Source organism: Sarcophilus harrisii, chromosome 4 (genome assembly GCF_902635505.1).
Source record: "Sarcophilus harrisii chromosome 4, mSarHar1.11, whole genome shotgun sequence".
Classification (NCBI taxonomy): domain Eukaryota; kingdom Metazoa; phylum Chordata; class Mammalia; order Dasyuromorphia; family Dasyuridae; genus Sarcophilus; species Sarcophilus harrisii.
In genome coordinates this window covers 93,789,308-93,808,307 of record NC_045429.1, presented here as the reverse complement: position 1 = coordinate 93,808,307, position 19,000 = coordinate 93,789,308, and the positions used below count along the sequence as shown (strand labels likewise).

The 19,000-nt window shown below is 41.4% G+C and overlaps 1 protein-coding gene across 3 annotated transcripts in view; it reads right to left on the bottom strand.

The window, feature by feature from the left end:
* Positions 1-822: 822 nt before the first annotated feature.
* The window catches only part of LOC100923971 (maestro heat-like repeat-containing protein family member 7), a 37,372-nt gene continuing 19,194 nt past the window's right edge, over positions 823-19,000 (bottom strand). Inside the window, exons 12-23 of one of the 3 annotated variants that reach the window (XM_031937112.1) lie at positions 17,266-17,407; positions 16,586-16,761; positions 12,165-12,302; positions 11,964-12,078; positions 8,593-8,733; positions 7,812-7,988; positions 5,381-5,539; positions 4,383-4,484; positions 3,500-3,626; positions 2,572-2,631; positions 1,509-1,654; positions 823-925 (exon numbers count right to left, since the gene is read on the bottom strand). In XM_031937112.1, coding sequence (XP_031792972.1) covers positions 905-925; positions 1,509-1,654; positions 2,572-2,631; positions 3,500-3,626; positions 4,383-4,484; positions 5,381-5,539; positions 7,812-7,988; positions 8,593-8,733; positions 11,964-12,078; positions 12,165-12,302; positions 16,586-16,761; positions 17,266-17,407 — 1,504 coding nt within the window. In that variant the 3' untranslated portion in view covers positions 823-904. Of the gene's footprint in view, positions 926-1,508; positions 1,655-2,571; positions 2,632-3,499; positions 3,627-4,382; positions 4,485-5,380; positions 5,540-7,811; positions 7,989-8,592; positions 8,734-11,963; positions 12,079-12,164; positions 12,303-16,585; positions 16,762-17,265; positions 17,408-19,000 lie in introns of those variants that run through there. The other 2 variants (XM_023504066.2, XM_031937113.1) reach the window with 2 other exon arrangements.

Here is a 19,000-nt window from a genome sequence, read left to right as displayed (position 1 = left end):
TATGAATGGATCCAGGCATTCTGGAGAGCGATTTGGAACTATGCCCAAAGAGCTATCAAACTGTGCATAGCCTTTGACCCAGCAGTGTTTCTATTGGACCTGTATCCCAAAGAGATATTAAAGAAGGGAAAGAAACCTGTATGTCCAAGAATGTTTGTGGTAGCCCTATTTGTAGTGGTCAGAAACTGGAAACCAAGTGGATGCCCATCAATTGGAGAATGGCTGAATAAATTGTGGTGTATGAATATTATGGAATACTATTGTTCTGTAAGAAATGACCAGCAGGATGAATACACAGAGGCCTGGAGAGACTTATATGAAATAATGCTAAATGAGGTGAGCAGAACCAGGAGATCATCATACATGGCAACAAGATTATATGATGATCAATTCTGATGGACTTTTTCCAACAATGAGATGATTCAGATCAGTTCCAATGATCTTGTGATAAAAGAGAGCCTCCTACACCCAGAGAGAGAACTGTGGGAACTGAGTGTGGATCACAACACAGTATTTTCACTCTTTTTGTTGTTGTTTGCTTACATTTTGTTTTCTTTCTCATTTTTTTTCTTTTTGATCTGATTTTTCTTGTGCAGCAAGATAATTGTATAAATATGTATGCATATATTGTATTTAGCATATAATTTAACATGTTTAACATATTGGATTACTTGCCATTTAGTAGAGGGGAAGAGGGTGGGGGGAAGGAGGGGAAAATTTGGAACACAAGGTTTTGCAAGGGTCAATGTTGAAAAATTATCCATGCATATGTTTTGAAAATAAAAAGCTTTAATAAAAAAAAAGGAAAAAAAAAAAAGAATGTCTGCTCTTAAGTAGGCACTTAATTAATGCTTGGTCTTTTGGACTGTTGGATTGTAAGTAGAGATGGAACAGTTTTCAGGAATCAGCCTAGAGTATGACTTGACTGGGGGAATAAAATGAAGTTATTTTCACTTGATATTTCACAAACAAAATATGAAAAAAGTGGGGGAAGGGGGGACATTGACTCTAGCCAACTCCAATTTTCTCTCTTTATTATGAAAATTTTGCAGAAATCAAATAGTATTAACATCATGGGTACATGGCTCAGAAACCTCATTTTATTTCAGCAAGCACTTATATATAATAAGCTAACATTTATACAGCACTTACTATGTGCCAGACACTATGCTAAGTGCTTTACAAATATTACCTCATTGGATCCCTACAGCAGCCCTCTGAGGTGGGTGCTGTTATCATCCCCACTTTATAGATAAGGAAACTGAGTCAGCCAGAAATGAACTGCCTTGCCTAGGGTGCCTGAGGCCCAGTATGCACTCAGACCTTCCTGATTCCAGACAAATACATAGAGAAGAAACACAAAGTAATATGGGGACAGTGAGGGAGCAGCATTCACACCAGGAAGGCGGCTGGCCTATGAGGGCGGCTGGGGAGGAGAGATGAAGAAGCAAGGCAAGCAAAGGCCCGGGGGCAGAGAACAGGAGCTGGGCCTCTGCTCAGCATGTCACCTTTTTGCCTATGTGCCGACAGCAGATGAAATTAACCACGTGCCAGCAGCGTCTTTGTTGAATCCTCTTGACCCCCAGGATGCAGATGGTCTGTGTCGCCAAACAGGAGACGGCGGGGTCTGGGTCATTCTTCATGTGCTTCAGGGCTGCAACACAAAATCCGTAAGCGGCACTTTGGGCTTTGGGGCAGAAGGGGTAAGGAGCTGCCCGGGGAAAGGCGGACGCCCTGATTTGAACCTGAGAGTCACAGGTACAAAGAACTGATTTTGGCTCCCTGTCCAAAGTCTCCAACAAACCTACACTGTCCCGGGATGGAGCTGGGACTTAAGGAACTGGCTCATCCTCCTGATCTTACTGTTACCTGCCTCACTGTCCCCATTCTGTTCCCTTTCCTGCCAGAGGACCAGGGGAATTAATCAGGTGTAAAGTGCTTTAAGAGCCTCAAAAATGGTCACCTGGGATTCAACCCAGTGCTTGGAAGCAGAGTATCAATTAGCAGCTACAAAAAGTCCCCTCTGCATTTTCCAGGGAATAGTACTTGAGAGCCCAAGAGAATAAGAAAGAGAAATAAGGAAGAAAACTTGTAAAAGGGATTTGGCCCAAACATTATAAAAAAGTGCAGATTGACTCAAAACTTGTGCATTACAAATGGGAGGGAGGCATGACCTCAACTTTATTCCAAAGTAATGAGAATGTTAGGAATCCCTGAAGGAGAGAAAGTCAACTTCTCACCAAACCTCTCATCAGGAACAATGTCAGTCCTTCCTAGTTCACCCAAAATTGTATCTCAACCAACAGAGGAACTGAGCCAAAAAATACATTAGATCTGGGAGGAGGTAGTGGGTCTGTGGGACCTAATTACAAGGAAAGTTCACTGCTGCCTTACCAGGATTTTGGTGATCTCCCACCTCTCTTTACCCCTCCACTAGAGTAGATAATTGAGAGTTGATTCTATTATTTGAATATCAACGGTTTCCCTAGTTTCTGGCCCACGCGACCCTTGCCCTCGTCTCCACCTACCTCCTCCGTGACACAAAAGTCTGGCATTGGGGCCACTGCTCACCTGAAGAGACTGTTTGATATTCCTCCTCACCTTCTAGATCCTTGATCTGGATAATCTGGCCTATCCAAGGACACAAAGTTCCCTCAGTAGTCAGACAGTGCTTTCTTGACATGCTCTCGAAGCCTCCCTCCTCCCCCACTTGAAAAGGCTCCCAATTACATGGTGCTTTAAGATTTACAAAGAGTTTTTCATGTTTTATCTCATTTGATCCTCACAACAACCTTGCTCTTCTTATTTCCATTTTATAAATGAGAAAACAGGTTAAAAGGGGACCTTGTCCAGGATCAATCATTTAGTATGTGAGGCAGATCTGAAGCCCAGATCCAAGATGCCCTGACGATGCCTCGTCATAGGTCACTCAGGCAACTGTTGGGAGCATCTATTTCCCAGATTTAAATCCTTTCCCATACTGTGATACTGTACAGGGTAGTAAAGTGTATGCTCTGACCACTGGTGAGTTTACCCTTCTTGCTGGGAGGAGACTGCTCAGCCCTGCTGGGGACTTTTGGGCTGAAAAGGATAGTAGCAAAACAATCTCTCAAATAGTTAAACAAGAGTTCTCTGTGCTTTTCTCAATAAGATTCAGAACCAGAGATTTGTTCTCTTATTTTGGAGAGGCGAGGCTCACCTTGGGATAAGAAGGGACAGGACGGGACAAGATGGGATGAGACGGGATGGGACTGGATGGGACAGTATTGGATGGGACAAGATGAGATGGAACAGGATGGAATGGGATGAGACAAGACAGAATGGGATGGGATGGGACTAGATGGGACAGGATTGTGTGGGATGGGATGGGACAGGACAGGACAGAATGGGACAGGATGGGTCAGGACAGGACAAGACAGGACAGGATTGGATGGGGCAGGATTGGACTGGATGGGACAGGACGGGACTGGATGGGACGGGACAGAAGAGGAGGCCTTACTTGTCAACCACACAGCTGCTTGTCGTATGCCAGACTGGGGATTATTAAAGTAGCTGAGGCTCTGACTCAAAAACCAGAGGATTTTGTCCTTTTGCTCCTCCAGCTGGAAGAAGAGGCAAGTAGAGACCTAAAGGGCCAGTTTCAGTTTATTATCTGACCTGTGATTTCATCACAAGAGGAAGTTTCTATCAGTGCAAACCAGCCCTGACCGGGAAATATGAGGTCTTAGGGAATTGCTGGGAGCAGCAGCCTTAGAGGCAGGAAGACCAAGGTTCAAGTTTTACCTCAGATACTTACTGTAGGATTCTAGATAAGCCACTTAACCTTTCAGTCTTAGTTTCTTCACCTGTAAAATGGGAGTAATACCAGTATCTACCTCCCAAGATTGTGGTGAGGATCAAATCTGAGATAATCTGTGTAAAATGGCTTAGAAATCACATGGAATGACAGCCATTATTATTCAGTGCCCATACAAGTCAGTGTGACTCTTGCTGGACACTCTCAGGTCCCACAGGACCGAAGCTAAGTCTCCATTACCTTCTTGGCCCCATGCCCTGCAGAATACCACATGGCAACAGTCACATGATGATGAGAAGGAGGGAATCACCCCCTAAGGACTATAGCAGGATCATAGATTTAGAACAGGAAGGGACTCTCCACCTTAGGGGTGAAGAAACTGAAGGCCCCCAAAAGATGAATGACTTGCCCAGGCTCGCTCCCCTAGTGTATGAGGTGAGAGTCACACCCAGTTCCTTCTGCCCTGTACCACAGGACCCTGACACAGCTACTCCCCCTCTATCATGATAGTCATACATAGAGATGTGCCTCCCCACACTTCCATCCCTGGTGGGATGGTTGACAACATGAGGGTGTTTTGACTTACCAGGGTCCTCCCAATGGTGAACATGTCTCTGTTGCTGCACACTGACTTGAGGCGTGGACAGACCAGAATTTTGGCAGAGTGGCAGAGGCCATCCCTGCTAGCCTGCAAGGACAAAAGGAGATAAAATAGGGAGGTTCCTTCTTTCCCTCAAAGTTCTGTGGTCCCTGGATGGGGAGGGGAGAACATTGGCAGGGACTGAAATGTGACAAGTCTGAATCACTGTGGACTTGTGATAGCTCCACAAGATCAAAGGAGGTCACAATGAAATTCCTCAGTTGGCACAAAGCTGTGTGTGGCCCCCTCTCATGAGCCTCAGGTGCCTCTCTGCTCATACTACCAGTTACATGGAATGCCCTCCGACTTGGTGGTCAAGTCCAGGACAGTAATTTAGCCACCTTCAGTGGCCCCCTTCCCCCGCCCCATGACATGGGTCCCCTCCAAGCCAAAGTCTGCAGCATCACACAAGTGGTCCCCATATTATCTGCCACAAGTAAGGCAAAAATAGTGGAGTTGGTGGAGGCAGTGGGAGTCAGGGCCTCCATGCCCTCATCTCTCCCCTGTGATTTGCCTCTGAGCCTAACTTCCATGTCTGTCTCTACCCCCACATCCTACCTCCATCCCTCCTTCCCTACTGAGCCTGGGTCAGCCCAGAAAAAGGTAGGAAAAAAACTGAAGCCATATATCCAGAGGAAAGCTTTGGGGTCAGTCTGTATTTCCTTTCTCTGTATAATGACTTCTGACCCAGAGCTGGATATGATTCATATAATAATTTCAGGATTCAGAGAATCATATTATCCAGTCCTCCCTTGCTTTCAGGCAGGGAAACCCTGCTAGAAATTTTGAAAATCTCTGGGGAAAAAGAGACAACCTCTAGTGATGTATCATGACCCATCCCATCTCTCTCCACAGTCAGCTCCAGGGTGTGCTTATTTCCCGAGAAGAACAGGGATAATATGGGTGGGAGGGAAAGATCCAGAACCTGGGGCCTTGGCTCTCACATGGGCCACATTGATGTTCTCATCCTGCAGGTGGAACATCAGGGGAACCAGGCTGCAGTGGACCTGGTACCTAAAGGGAGCCATCAAGAACCTTCGTTTCACCTTGGCCAAAAGGGCAGCAAACATGTCAATTGAATTATAGCGAAGGTCATCTGACTCCTAGAGAGAGGAAAGGAACATACAAATGAATATATGCACTAGTATTTCCCCTCAGCCAGCAACCTTAGAATCATAGCTCTACTTTGATCCAGCATCTCTACTGAGCCTATATCCCAAAGAGATCATATAAAAGGGAAAAGGACCCACATGTGCAAAAATATTTGCCTGTGTTACCTCGCCCAGCACTGCCTTGACCCCAAAATACTGAGCTGAGAAAACACACACATCTGGCTAGGGTCCAGGCTGAGGGCTGTTTTTTTTCCCTATTCTCTCCTTTCCTTATGTTTGCCCCTGGGTTCTCCATCCTTCCCAGCCTCCTTCCCAAAGTAGCAAGGAATCCAGAGACCTGTTTTCCCATCCCAGCTGTGCCACTGGCCTCTGGTGGAACCTTGGGTGGAAAAAAAATCAAGGCCCAATCTGGAAGAGACAGGGTCTGGACTAGGGTGGTGATTGAAGACTTTTTGGATGTTACAGACTCCTTTGGAAATCCCATGAAGCCTAGGAGACCCTTTTAAAAATCACATTCTTCAATAATCAGAGGAACTGCTACATTGCCGTTAGAGAGCAGTGAAAATAAAGATGGAATTTTCCCCCCATTCAGGTTCATGGATCCCCTAAACCCTATCCATGGAACTTAAGGTTAAGAACCCCTGGGCTAAAAGTTGGATTTGGCCATAATAATGGTCTCTATCTTCCAGGATTGTTGTGAGGATAAGAGATGTTTTATAAAATGCTTCAAATCCTTAAAAGCACTATATGAATGCTGACTATTGTTGTCATTATTACTCTAGCTCAAAATCCATGCCCTATGGGTAGATAGAGTCTAAGGTCCTCCCTGTCTGTCTCAAATATTCTATGATTGGAAGTTAACAAGATCCAGCTCCTTGTTCAGTCATACACAGCTAGGATCTTCTCCCAGCTAAAAGAACTAGGGTCCATGTGTTTAATATGATTGTACATGTATAACCTTTATCAGATTGCTTGCTGTCTTGAGCAAGAGAGAGGAAAGGGAGGGAGGTAGAAAAAAGGAAATCAAAATTTTATATAAGTAATTGTTGAAAATGGAAAAAAAATTTAAGAATGTAAAAATAACTATAGCCCACTCCTTCTAGGGTTATACTGTGCTTTTCACAAATTAACCTCCCCATACACACTCAGATACTACTAGCAGCATAAAGTTTTCCTTTTTAAAAAAAATTTATAATAGTATTTTATTTTTCCAAATACATGCAAAGATAGTTTTCAACATTTATCTTTGTAAAACCTTTTGTTCCAAATTTTTCTCCATCCCTTTCTCCCTCTCTCTTCCCCAAGAATCCAATATAGGTTAAACATGTGCAATTATGAAGCCTTTCTTGACCCTCCCTCAGATATATCTAGAAGAACAGGGCTGATCTTCCCTAACATCCCCGTCACTCTTGTTTAGGATCCTTCTTCTCTGCATACAACCTATTCTCCCAATTTCAAAAGCCACTTTTGTTCAGAATGGCTCAACGTCCCTGCTCTATCATTTCTCCCACGCCATTCTCTTCCTCATCCTTTCTCAGAATCCTTCTTCTCTTTCAAGGCTCAGCCTCACATGTCACAGCCTCCACAAAGTCTCCCCTGAGTGCCTCCGTTGTTGCTGCTTTCTCCCTCCCCAAATCCCCTCGTGCTATATGTATGCAATTTTGGGAGGAGGGAGAGGTCTGGACTGTGATGTTACTGAGATGGGGAATTCCAGGTTAGAAAATTCCCTCTGCTAATGTCCCTCAGCTTTGTATTTTAGAGGTTTAGTCAAGAGGCAGGAATCGAATGCAAGTTTTCTTGACCCAAAGCCAGGTGTTTATCTGCCATGACATGCCTTGGGGACATATTTTTCTATGATTATTGACATTAATAATACTGTTAACATACAGCTAACATTTCTATAGCTCTTTTACATAGTACCACGTTGATCTTCACAACAACCCTGCTAGTATTATTCCCATTCTACAGATGAAAAAACTGAAATTAAGCAAGAGGCAAGATTGATCTGAGTCTATATCCAGTGCTTTTTCTGTGCACAATGCCTTTTCCTCCTTCTAGTAGAGAACCAGTTTTAGGTCAGGGATCATTTTTGTTTGCATTCTTTGCATCCAGAATACTTCTTAATAAACACTTGTAAAAACTGAACAGAGGTTGAATTCATTTCTTTGGGATTTCTGAGATGGCAGCTGGGCATGGAAAAGGCATAGAAAGGGTCCCCACCTGCTGTCTCTCTGTACCCCCTCCAAAATCCCTGAAATCTCACATCATCAAAGAAGGGTCGCAGGGCACAGGAAATCTCAATGAGCAGTATGACGGAGTCGGTCCAGGTGAGGTTGTAGATAATGCATCTCAGAGCCAAAAATGCTTCTGTTACGACTTTGGAGTTTGTGGAGTAGCAGCAGCTCAGGATGTAGGGCTGCAGCATTCGGAAGAACTTGTTCTGCACAGACCCGCAGAAGGTGAGGAGCTTGGAATCCAGCTCCCTGGGGCCAGTGATGTCACACAACTCTACCCACCTCCCAGAACCTCATGTTGAGCTTGAGATGGCCTGGTTGGGGTGAGAAGTGGGAGGATCCTTCCCCAATGGGGAGGCCTTTGAGCATGGACCAAAGAATCATGTTGCATTCACCCGGAGGCACCAGGGGCCAGAAGCTGATAGCTCCCAATCTGTGTCCCCCTTATCCTCAACTCCCAATGTTTCCAACAACTTCCAGCAGCATCAAACTGGGTGATATCATGCATTTTCCAATCCTAGTTTCCTACAAATTCTCTAAGGACACTGATTATGTGGCCTAGGAGTCTAGCTGTTAGGGAACTTGCTCTGAGAATTTTTTCCCCATAAAGCTCCAAGCCCTTAAACAGATGCCTTTGGCCAGCACCTTAGGCTTGGTCAGAAACGGGTAGAGAGGTTCCAGGGCCCCACCTTTGCCCAGTCCTTCCTAGATGGCAGCACCCGTTGAGAGCACTTTTTTTGGCACAATGCTCAAGCTGTGCTACCTTGCCTGCCCCCATCTCCCACATTATCCCCCTCCCCCCAACTTTACCGTCTCCTTATGCATCCCAAAGTTCCCTGCTGCCTTTAGCACCAGCTGCTGGGTCACTGGTTCATTTTTTTGGAGAAAATTTATAAGGAGTTCGATGATGGTTTCATCTGTCATGACTGCCACCTCTGTGTTGCGGAGCAGCTGCCAAAAACAAAGGCAAAAAGAAGCTTAGAGACAAATGAGAAATGTTTGTGACTTTCAGGAACTTGGCAGTACGAGCTAACAATGCTTCAAAGGATTCCAATGACTGACCACACATGAATGTAGAAATCATTCATTCATTTATTCTTCCATTTGAATGAATGGCATTAGCATATATCAAGTAACTACTGTGTGTCCAAGTCTGTGCTAGATATTGTGTAGGATATAAAAAAAATCAAGAAGGCATTTTTCCTGACCTTTAGAGAAGTTTACAGTCTAACTGGATAAATCAAGAAATACCTCGAAGGCATTATTAATGTGATGGACATCTGTGTCTGTCTTTTTAACATCACAACATTCTCCCAATGATGTTATATGACTGCCAATCTTGGAACACCACAGTCTTCAAAGAATCACAATTTCATTGTCCAAAGGGCAATGGATGAATGGCTGACATACTAACTGTAATACCTTCCAATGAAGAAATGGTGTAAAGAATAGCATTCAAGTGAAGGTACAGATAGAAGAGAAGACTGGCCAGCTGTATGAGCCCAGCTGCTCATACCTACCAATTATCAAAACACCTGAAAGAATGTCCTCAGAAATGGGCAAATCTATACATCAGATCTACATTTTCCATTTTGGAAATGAAAACCCTTTATTATATTATTATTGTGAAAATAATTCTGACATCATATTCCACTTCCCACCTCAGACCCTGAGCAACTATGTGACCATGGGAAAGTCACCTAAACCTATTCGCCTTAATTTCCTCATCTTTAAAATGAGCTGGAGAAGGAAGTGGCAAACCACTCCAGTATTTTTGCCAAGAAAACCTCAAATGGGGTCACGGAGAGTCAGGCCTGACTGGAACTATATGGGAACAACATGACTGAAACAATAATCAGAGTATTTAGAGAAGGATGAACGAGGGAAAGGCTGATGAGCATTTACAAATTTTCACACTCAAAGTTCAATGAGAAACTTTGGTCTAGAGTACATGTGAGTGTTTTTTCATGTGAATGTATACCCATGACAATTGTGACATCTAGGAAAACATGTAAGTTGATTCTTGGCAGCATCTTCATATTCTCATCTCAACACTACACGTTGGTTCCATCTCCCCTAAAGGGAGAGAAAAAACAATGGCTCCAAGCCCATATATGGATGATGATGACTGACCTCCTGCATCTGTTCACAGGTAGAGGTATCAGATCCTAGTGCTGCCCCACCTCAATCAGTGATAGTTGTATCACACACATCAATAAGCAACTAATTAGGAAGGATTGAGTTTTAAATGTTGAATTGAAAATATGGAGCTGCTGCTGTGAATATATAGACATATTCTTAGATGTTACATTTGGCATTAAATCAATGAAGAATTCAGGGAAAGAACACTGGCGTGCCCTCTGGATGAGAATTTCTCGCTAAGAGCAACATTTATAAATATCCATCAGTCATTCCCTTGTTCACTTCCTCCAAATACCTTTATTATGCTTATTACTGTGGGGTCAATTTCAATCATGAAATGAAAAACTCTTCATGACCCTTGGCAAAAAATACTAGAGCAGTTTGACTTTTCCTTTTCTAGCTCATTGTACAGATAAAGAAATTGAGGTAAACCGTTAAGTGATTTTCCCAAGGGTCACATAGTTTCTGAGCTGGGAGTTAAACTCAGATCTTCATGACTCAAGGCCCAAAGTTACATTTACTATAACATCTCTCCAAATACTATTTTTATTATTATTCTACTATAGAGGACCAGGAGGTAAGAATCCATTCCAGGTCTTAAATTTTATTATAACTTGGCTCACCAACATCTCTTTTCTTATAGCAGAGACATGTTTGATAATACTATAAATTGGGATTCTAGTGAGTGAAACAAAATGCAAACACTACTCAACAGACTAAAGATAAACTTTGAACTTAGGACAGGAATGAATGTCCACAAGGAGACTAAAAGCATTTGGGAAAAGGATACCTAAGATAATGGTATAATAAATTTTACACTGATGCGTATCTCAACTATTTACTTTTCTAAGTAATCAAGATTCGGGGCTTAAGAGGTTTAATCATTTACATCATAGTAGATTTTGTTAGGCTATAAGAATTTTAATAGAGTGTACTTTGTATTAAACCTATAAGCATTTAAGGTATATATATATATATATATATATATATATATATATATATATTCGTGATCCTGATCAATAAAATTGAAGAGTTCTAACTGAATTCTTTCTCCTTAGCCTCCTGATTATCACACTTCATCTCACTACAGGAGCTGAACTCCAACATTCTCCCATGTCTTCAGCTACCTGCAATTCTTTCTAATCTAAGTTAAGAGAAGAAAAATATTTCACTGAAACAGAGTTCATGATCACCCCTCTCTGTTACTAGCCTTAAAACCCACTAAAACTAAACTGCAAGTGAAGGTGGGGATAGCTGGGCTTGGTTTTTGTTTTGTTGGACTCATTGCTTCATTTCATCTGAGTCCCAAGATTTTGTTTTGATGTCTCCTGACTGAGATCATTTCCTAATCAATCAGAGAAAATCTTGGGGTCCCTGGTTCAAATCAACAGGATTTCACTCCCATAAGACCAATCCAATTCTGGTGTCATATTGTGTGTGAAGCTTTCTCCGACTGATCTCTCCAATTAGAGGACAATCTTCTTGTCATGATTAGCTCACACTTCTTACTTCATTTCCATGTCTCTTTAAGTGGCTTTAAGGTGTTTTAAGTGGCTATTTGTGTCTCAGTCTTATCTTAAAAGATAATCTCTTTCAGAGATCAGGGGCCAGCCTTGGCCCCCACAGTGGGAGTGCTCAGCAAACTGAATTAAACAATGTATAGAGTGAAAGGAGGGATGTGGAGGCAGAGGACTTGGGTTTCAGCCAGCCACTGAAGCTCTCCAGTGCTCAGCTTGCTCATCTGCAAAAAGATTCCTTCAATCTCTTCTCTATTATCCCTTATCTTCTCCCACCTACTTCCCAGAGTTGTTTTATGAACCAAATGCGATGACAAATGCAAAGTGTTTTGCAAACATTAAAGCACTACATTTTTTAAAAATAGCTATTGTTATTATCATTCATATCATCATCCTTGAAATAAGGACAAGTCTGGATGTCTAGATTGCCTCCTCACCCATGCAGCACCACCCTGAAGCCCAGGCCACCTTTCCTCCTGCCTCTGGCCCCTCCAGAACAATCCCTTACTGAGTCTCACAGACCTCGGTGAAGATAGCCAAGGCAGTAACCGAACTCCCAACTTCAATCCCGTTGAGGATGTTAAAGATGAGACTGACAATGGGGCGAATGTGCCAGCAGCTTCTAATGATCATAGACCTGTCATGGGAAGCAGAGAACAGAATCCAGGGTCTCAGTCACAGGAGAGTGCAGCCCAAGATGTTGATCCCAGACAGAAAGCTTACTTGGCTACCAAGGCGATTCCATCCAAGTATCCCTCAGGATCAGCCAGGAGCTCCCAGGTCTTGTGATATTGCATGAAAGACACCTGGTACCCATACCCAGCTGAGCTGATCAAAGTCTTCAGGGCCTCAATGGTACAGCTGTGAAAATGGCAAAGAGTGGGAAAGTCACCTACCAGCTGTCCCTTAACAAGAAATCACCCCTTAGTGTTTTCACTACTCATTCATTTAACTTTTGCCCAAAACACCCAGGGAAACAGAGTTACACCAGTTTCATAGATGAGGACATTGAGGTCCAAAAGTTTCTCCCTTGATCATAAATGAGCTAATTCATGTAAAGTGCTTTGGAGATCTCAAAACACTATATAAATGCTAGCTGTTGTTATTGTATCCAAATACAATCATTTCCTGTGTCTCTTAGAAGCATAGAATATTGGAGCTATGAAAGGCTACAGGAATTAAGTACTTACAGATACACTACAAGGTGCTAGTAACATAGTAACAGCATGTCTATTTATATGGCACTTTGTAGTTCATAGAACACAATGGCTTTTTTTTTCAAGCAATCATTTCATAGAAGAGGAAACAGAGACCCAAAGAAGTTATGTGACTTGGCCCATATCACTCAGTAAATCACTAGTAAAGCTGGGCTAGAAGTCCTGAGTCAGTGTGATTTTGCATGATGTTACTCCCTGGCACAGAGTCTATTGCTACAGTTGAGGGCTTTATGCACAAAGGTCAGACTTCTGCTGGTCATGAAATGCAGGTAAAACTCCTGAGTGCAGCCAGAAACAATAAATTATAATTAGGAAATATTTAACAAAATAAAAAAAAAAAAACACACACTACCCATATAATAGTATTTGTAGTTTTTTTGTTAATGTGTGCTGGTAGGGATCCCTCTCTATTTGAGTTTGACATCACTGGTATAGTGGGTAGAGCAATGGGTTTGGAATCAGGAAGACATGAGTTCAAATTCTGTGTAAGATACTTATTAGCTGTGTGACCTTGGGCAAGGGACTTCGTCGTTCCTAGCTTCAGGTTCTTCATCTGTTAAATGGAGATAATCATAGCACTAATCTCACAAGGATCAAGTGATATGTCATAGGTAAAATGTTTTGTAAACCTTAAAGGTCTATATAACTGACAGCTATCATTAGAAGTAAATGGGAAATCTAATAGGGCAGATGGGCCACTAGGTAACACAGTAAATAGAGTGCCAGGCCCAAAGTCAGGAAATCTCATCTTGCTAAGTTCAAATCTGACCTCAGACCCTTAGTAGCTATATGATCCTGGGTAAGTCACTTCACCCTGTTTGCCTCAGTTTCCTTATCTGTAAAATGCACTGGAGAAAGAAATGGCAAACCACTTTAGTATCTTTGCCGTGAAGGGGTCACAGAGAGTTAGGCACTACTGAAACAGCCGAAAAACAACAAAAGTAGGAAAGATAACCCAAATTTAGAAATAATGTTATCTAGTTCTTTTTAGTTTGTTTATTTGGGAAATTTTCCTGGAGGAAATGGGGAGCTGCTTAACTCCAGAAGAAAGACAACTTGGTACCCCCAGAAGACAGTATTCCAACCACTGGTATAGACAAGAGAAGGGGGATGCTTAGTCACAGAGGTGATGAGTAGACGGCTGTGAGAGATCTCCTTAGGACACTACATTAGGAGAGGAAGAAAGTAGCCAAAGTAGCCAAGAATAGCCACAGGACATGAGGAGAATTTTGTGAGAATCTCCAAAATCTGAGATAATTTTAGAAAAAAAAATTATTAGATCTTTTCATAAAGAGAGCTGGAAATAAGGAGTAACTCCTTCCACAAGTCTTTGTGAGGTTACATTTTATAGAACTCACACAAGGGCATAAAGACATTTGCCTGATTTTCCATAAAGGCAATTTGAGATATATACATATATATGTATACATATATATATATATATGTATATATATACACATATATACACACACATATCTGTAGATAAGTCAATCTATTTTGGGAAATTCAAAAAACAAGTTTTGGATGGACTAACCAAACAAATTTGAATTCAATCAAATGGAAAAGAATTGATTAAAGGGAAGCTCTGAGTATCTAGAAGATATAACTAGATACACGGATAAGATATAAGATAGTGTGAGGAATGCTGGCTCTCAGAACTAGCTTAAGTTCATAAAAAATGCTAAGGACAATAGAGGGAGGAAATGTATGTGCCTGACGCATAATAGGCTCTTGATAATTTATGTGTCTATTGATTTATTGGTTTATTTCCTTCCTGTCCTCCTTCCTTCCTTCCTCTTTCTTTCCTTCCCTCTCTTCTTACTTTCTTGCTTCCTTTTTTTCCTTGTTTACTTCCGTTTTTCTTTCATTCTTTCCTTCCTCTTTCCCTTCTTCCTTACTCTTTTCCTCTTCCTTCCTTTTTTCCTTCCTTCTTCCCTCCTTTCTTGCTTCCTCCCTTCTTCCCTCCATGCCCCCTTCCTTCTTCCCTTCCATAAGAAGATCAAAGAAAGAAAAAATAGAATTCCTGTAGGTGACTAGGACAAGGTAAAGGACTGATAAAGAAATGAGCTCAGAACTTCTCAGCTCGTATTTTGCTTCCATTTTCTCTCCTGACAAGGACAATATTTCGACAGGCAAGGATGAAACAAAAGTGATCAACTGGGAAGTTAAACTCAATTAGACTGATACAATGGAAAGTACCTAGACTTTGGGTTAGGAGAATTGGGGTTTGAATCCCAGTTCTTACTGCCTAGGTGACTTTGACCAAGACAGTTCTCTGGGCCTCTTCCTTCATCTAAAAAGAAAGGACTGGATTAGATATCTGCTACAGTCCCATTCAACTAAAAAGCCTTTGCTCACATGAGATGGTAGGAGAGCTCCTAGGAGCCCCAATGAGTGGATGTCACCAGACTCAGTCAAATTTCATCTGAGAGTCCTGAAAGAATCTGTGCAAATGATTACTTAGCCATTGTCTGTGATCTTTGAAAGTTGTAGAGAACAATAAAGGTATTTATCCTATGGTTGGAGGACAATATTGCCTCAATTTTCAAAGAAATGGAAGAGTATGGACCTTACATTATAAGTTGAGTTTGACTTCCATTCTTGGCAAAAGTCTCGAATATGTGACTAAAAGGATACTTAGGGGGCACCTAGAAAGGAAGCGTGATCATGCGGTATAGCTTCATTAAGAACTGGTCATATGAGTGAAATCTTTTTGTCTTTTTGGACAGCACTACTTCAATAACATCTGAGAAATAACATAGAGGGAGGATTCTTACATTTCAGACAGGCATCAGACAAAGCCTTACATTCTATGGTTGAGAGTAAGGTGGGGAAATGCAAACTAGATAAAAGTAAAGTTAGATCAATCTGTAATCAATTATAATCAAATGAATTAGATTCAAAGTGTAGATAATGACTGATTCAAGGTAGTCTGGAAAGAAGTCTCCAGAGAAGTGAGCCCAAGAATCATCAGTTCAGATCTGTTCAATGTCATGATTAATAACTTGAATAAAGGCAGAGATGACATGATTACAAAATTTGTAAATGACTGGAAGCAGGGATGGACTGTGTACTGGAGATGGAATAAGATATTCAAAACAACAGTACAGGTTAAGAGTGATGGGCTGAATCTAACAATCAGTCGATGAACTGGCATTTATTAAGTGCTTGGTCATTGTGTTGTAAAAAAAAAAGTTCAATTAGGATAACTGCAAAGGCTTACACTGGGGGTTAAGAAAATCAATCCCATATATACAGGGATGGGAGAGGCTTGTCTAGACAACATTCATGTGATAAAGGCCTGGGGAGGTTTCATAGACTAAAAGCTTCCTATGAGTCAATAATGTGATCTTAGGCTAGGCATCTGGAGTCCAAAACAAGGGAGACAAGAGACCTGGTGTACTCTGCTGCCTTGGTCAGAATAAAACCAAAGGATTGGGTTCAGTTCTGGCTACCACACAGGAGGGATATTAAAAAACTAGAGTACATACAAAGAGAATGGGTTCCATGGTAAACAGACTAAACAGACTGACAAACAGGACAAACTTTAGATAGAACTGGGGATGTTTAGTTTGGAAAAAAAAAAAAAAGAAAAGAAAAAGAAAATTGAAGGGGACTGTGAGAGCTATTTTCAAGTTTTTGAAGACTTGTAATAGGGAAAAGGGATTAAACTTATTCTGCTTGACCCCAGAAACCAAAACTAATACCTATAGATATATAAGGAAGAACTTGCTAATAATTGGAGTTAATCCTGAAATGAAATGGGCAGTCTCAAAAAGTCTTTCTCTCCCATCACTTCTTTCAAAAGAGGAAGGATGACTACTTGTCAGCAAGCCCGCAGAGAGGATTTCTGTTAAGGGACGATGGCATTTGAAGATTTCCAAGATCCTTTCTAACTCTGAAACCCTATGATTCTGTGGGGAGTACCTCACAGGGTTCAGCCATTCAGGCATCCCTGGCTGCTTGGGGAGATTCTTGCTGCCCCCTTCAAACACGAGGAAGGAGATCAGAGACAGGAGGGCCATGTACAGCCAAGGGTAGAAGGTCTCCACCTCTACCATAGAACTGGATTCCAAAAGCAGCTCATTGAGAGCCCTGCTGGCCTGAGGAAGCAGAGAGAAATAGCATTATCACTTTTATTTGGTCTACTCACTTTCAAAAGTTCAATCCCTTAAAAAGCCACTATAACATACTCCCTCAGGACATGGTTATAGTGTGTCAAGACCATACCTAGCTGTGGTTTTGAAGGCCTTTCTTAACTTTTCATTTTCTGCTTTTCAGAGCACTTTCACAGTTACTATCTCAAGGCATCCCTCCTTATCCCTGTGGGGTAGGTAGGGGCAGGAATCATTATCCACAAGGGAGAAAAGTAAGAACCAAAGATACTCAGTTTCTTACTACAACTTACACAAATGATCTCCTGACTCTCAGCTCAGTGCAATCACCTTAACGAGTCCCAACCTGTGTCATTTCTCCTCCCTCCAAGCACCCTTTTTGCTCCCAGGTATTGTAAAGAAAGCAAAGGGGTGGGCACTCCATGGAGTTTGGGAGTTCTGCTTCCAAGCTCTATCTCCATCCCCTGTCCTATTGGCTTTCCATCAACGTACCACCACAGAGCTGATCACCACAGATTGTTCGGACTCCTTGGGATCCTGAACATTTAAAGACTTCAACCTCTTCAGCAGATGATTCAGAATGTTATCATAGCCTTTGGAGGAGGCTGCCAGGATCTTCCACAGCTCTCGATCCCTGTAGGGTTGGAAACCCATTATTAGTTAGACCACCTCAGACCATGTTTTTGCAGGTTCCACAAAGCATCAGAAGGGAAAAGGTTTTGCCTGGCTCTCTCTCCCCCTTGGAAATCTTTTTTTCTTTGTTCTTGTTCCCTTCTTTCTGCTTTTGTCTTACCATCCCTTCTCTTCAATTCAATGCAACAATATCTATTAAGTGCCTATACTATATAGGCACAAAACAGCATTCTTTCCCAGAGACATACACCCAAGTATGATTAGGGACTCCTAACTCAGGAGCCAGTTCTCTATCCACTAGGCCATCCTGCCTCTCAGTTCCTAGGGATACAAAATTTAAAAACAAAATCATCCCTGCCTGAAAGAAAAGTTAGATTCTGCTTTCATTTCTTTTTTTCCTTCTCTGTTTCTTCCTTTTTCTTTCCTTCCTTCATTTCTTCTCTTCATTCCCCTCCTCTTCCTTTTACTTCATCCCCAGAGTCTTACACATCCTTCACCAGTTCATTAATATCCATTATAAAAATCATATTAAATACAAAGGTTAGGAATGGCAGTTTTCAAAGGAAGAAATCCAAGCTATCAACAGCCATATAAAAAATGCTCCAAATCATTAAAAACTAGAGGAATGAAGATTAAACAACTGAGGTTTTACCTCATGTCCATCAGATTGGGAAAATGGCAAATGTTGGAGATAAATGGAGGGAAATAGGCACATTAATACATTGTTGGCCCAGTCATGAATTGGTACAGCCATTCTAAAAAGCAGAAATATACCCCCAAAGTCTCTAAAATGTACGTATCCTTCAACCCAATGAAACCTCAAAGAGATCAAAAGAAAAAGGACCACACATATAAAATATTTATAGCAGCTCCTTTTGTAGTGGCAAAATACCAGAAACTAAAGAGATACCTATCAATTGAAAATAACTGAACAAACTATGATAAATGAATTAATGGAATATTCTTATGCTATAAGGGATGAAAGGGATACATTTAAAGAAATTTAAGAAGATTTGCATTAATTGATATAGAATGAGGTAAGCAGAACCAGGAGAATAATTTATAGAGTGGCAACATTATAACTACAAAAAATTTTTTTGCAACACCTAAGAACTCTAGCCAGTGCAACGACCAATTACAATTCCAGATGACTTGTGAGGAAACAAAACTGAAGAATTAGAGATGGAGAATGAAATATATATTTTTGGATATTGCCAAGGTTGGAATTTGTTTTTATTTGATTCTGCATATTTGTTCAAAAAATGAAAGGGGAACTACTATACATTGAAAAGAAATGTTCATAGTTCTCTCACTATATATTAAAAAATTAATGTTCTGTCAATAAAAAGTTATTATAATAAAAAATTAATGAAAAGGATAATTATGAAAGCTCTCTTGTAATTTCACAGCCCTGCTGTCAGTTACAAACTACTGGAGCCACAGTGAGAGTTCATAATGTTAGGAGAACTCTGTGATTGAACTACAGTCAGTTCATTCATTTTATTATTACTTTCCCCTGCTATATGGATGGGGACATGGGCTTTCAGGAAATGCAAAGCCAGAAATGTTTGGAGGGGGAGGGTAGTTCACTTTT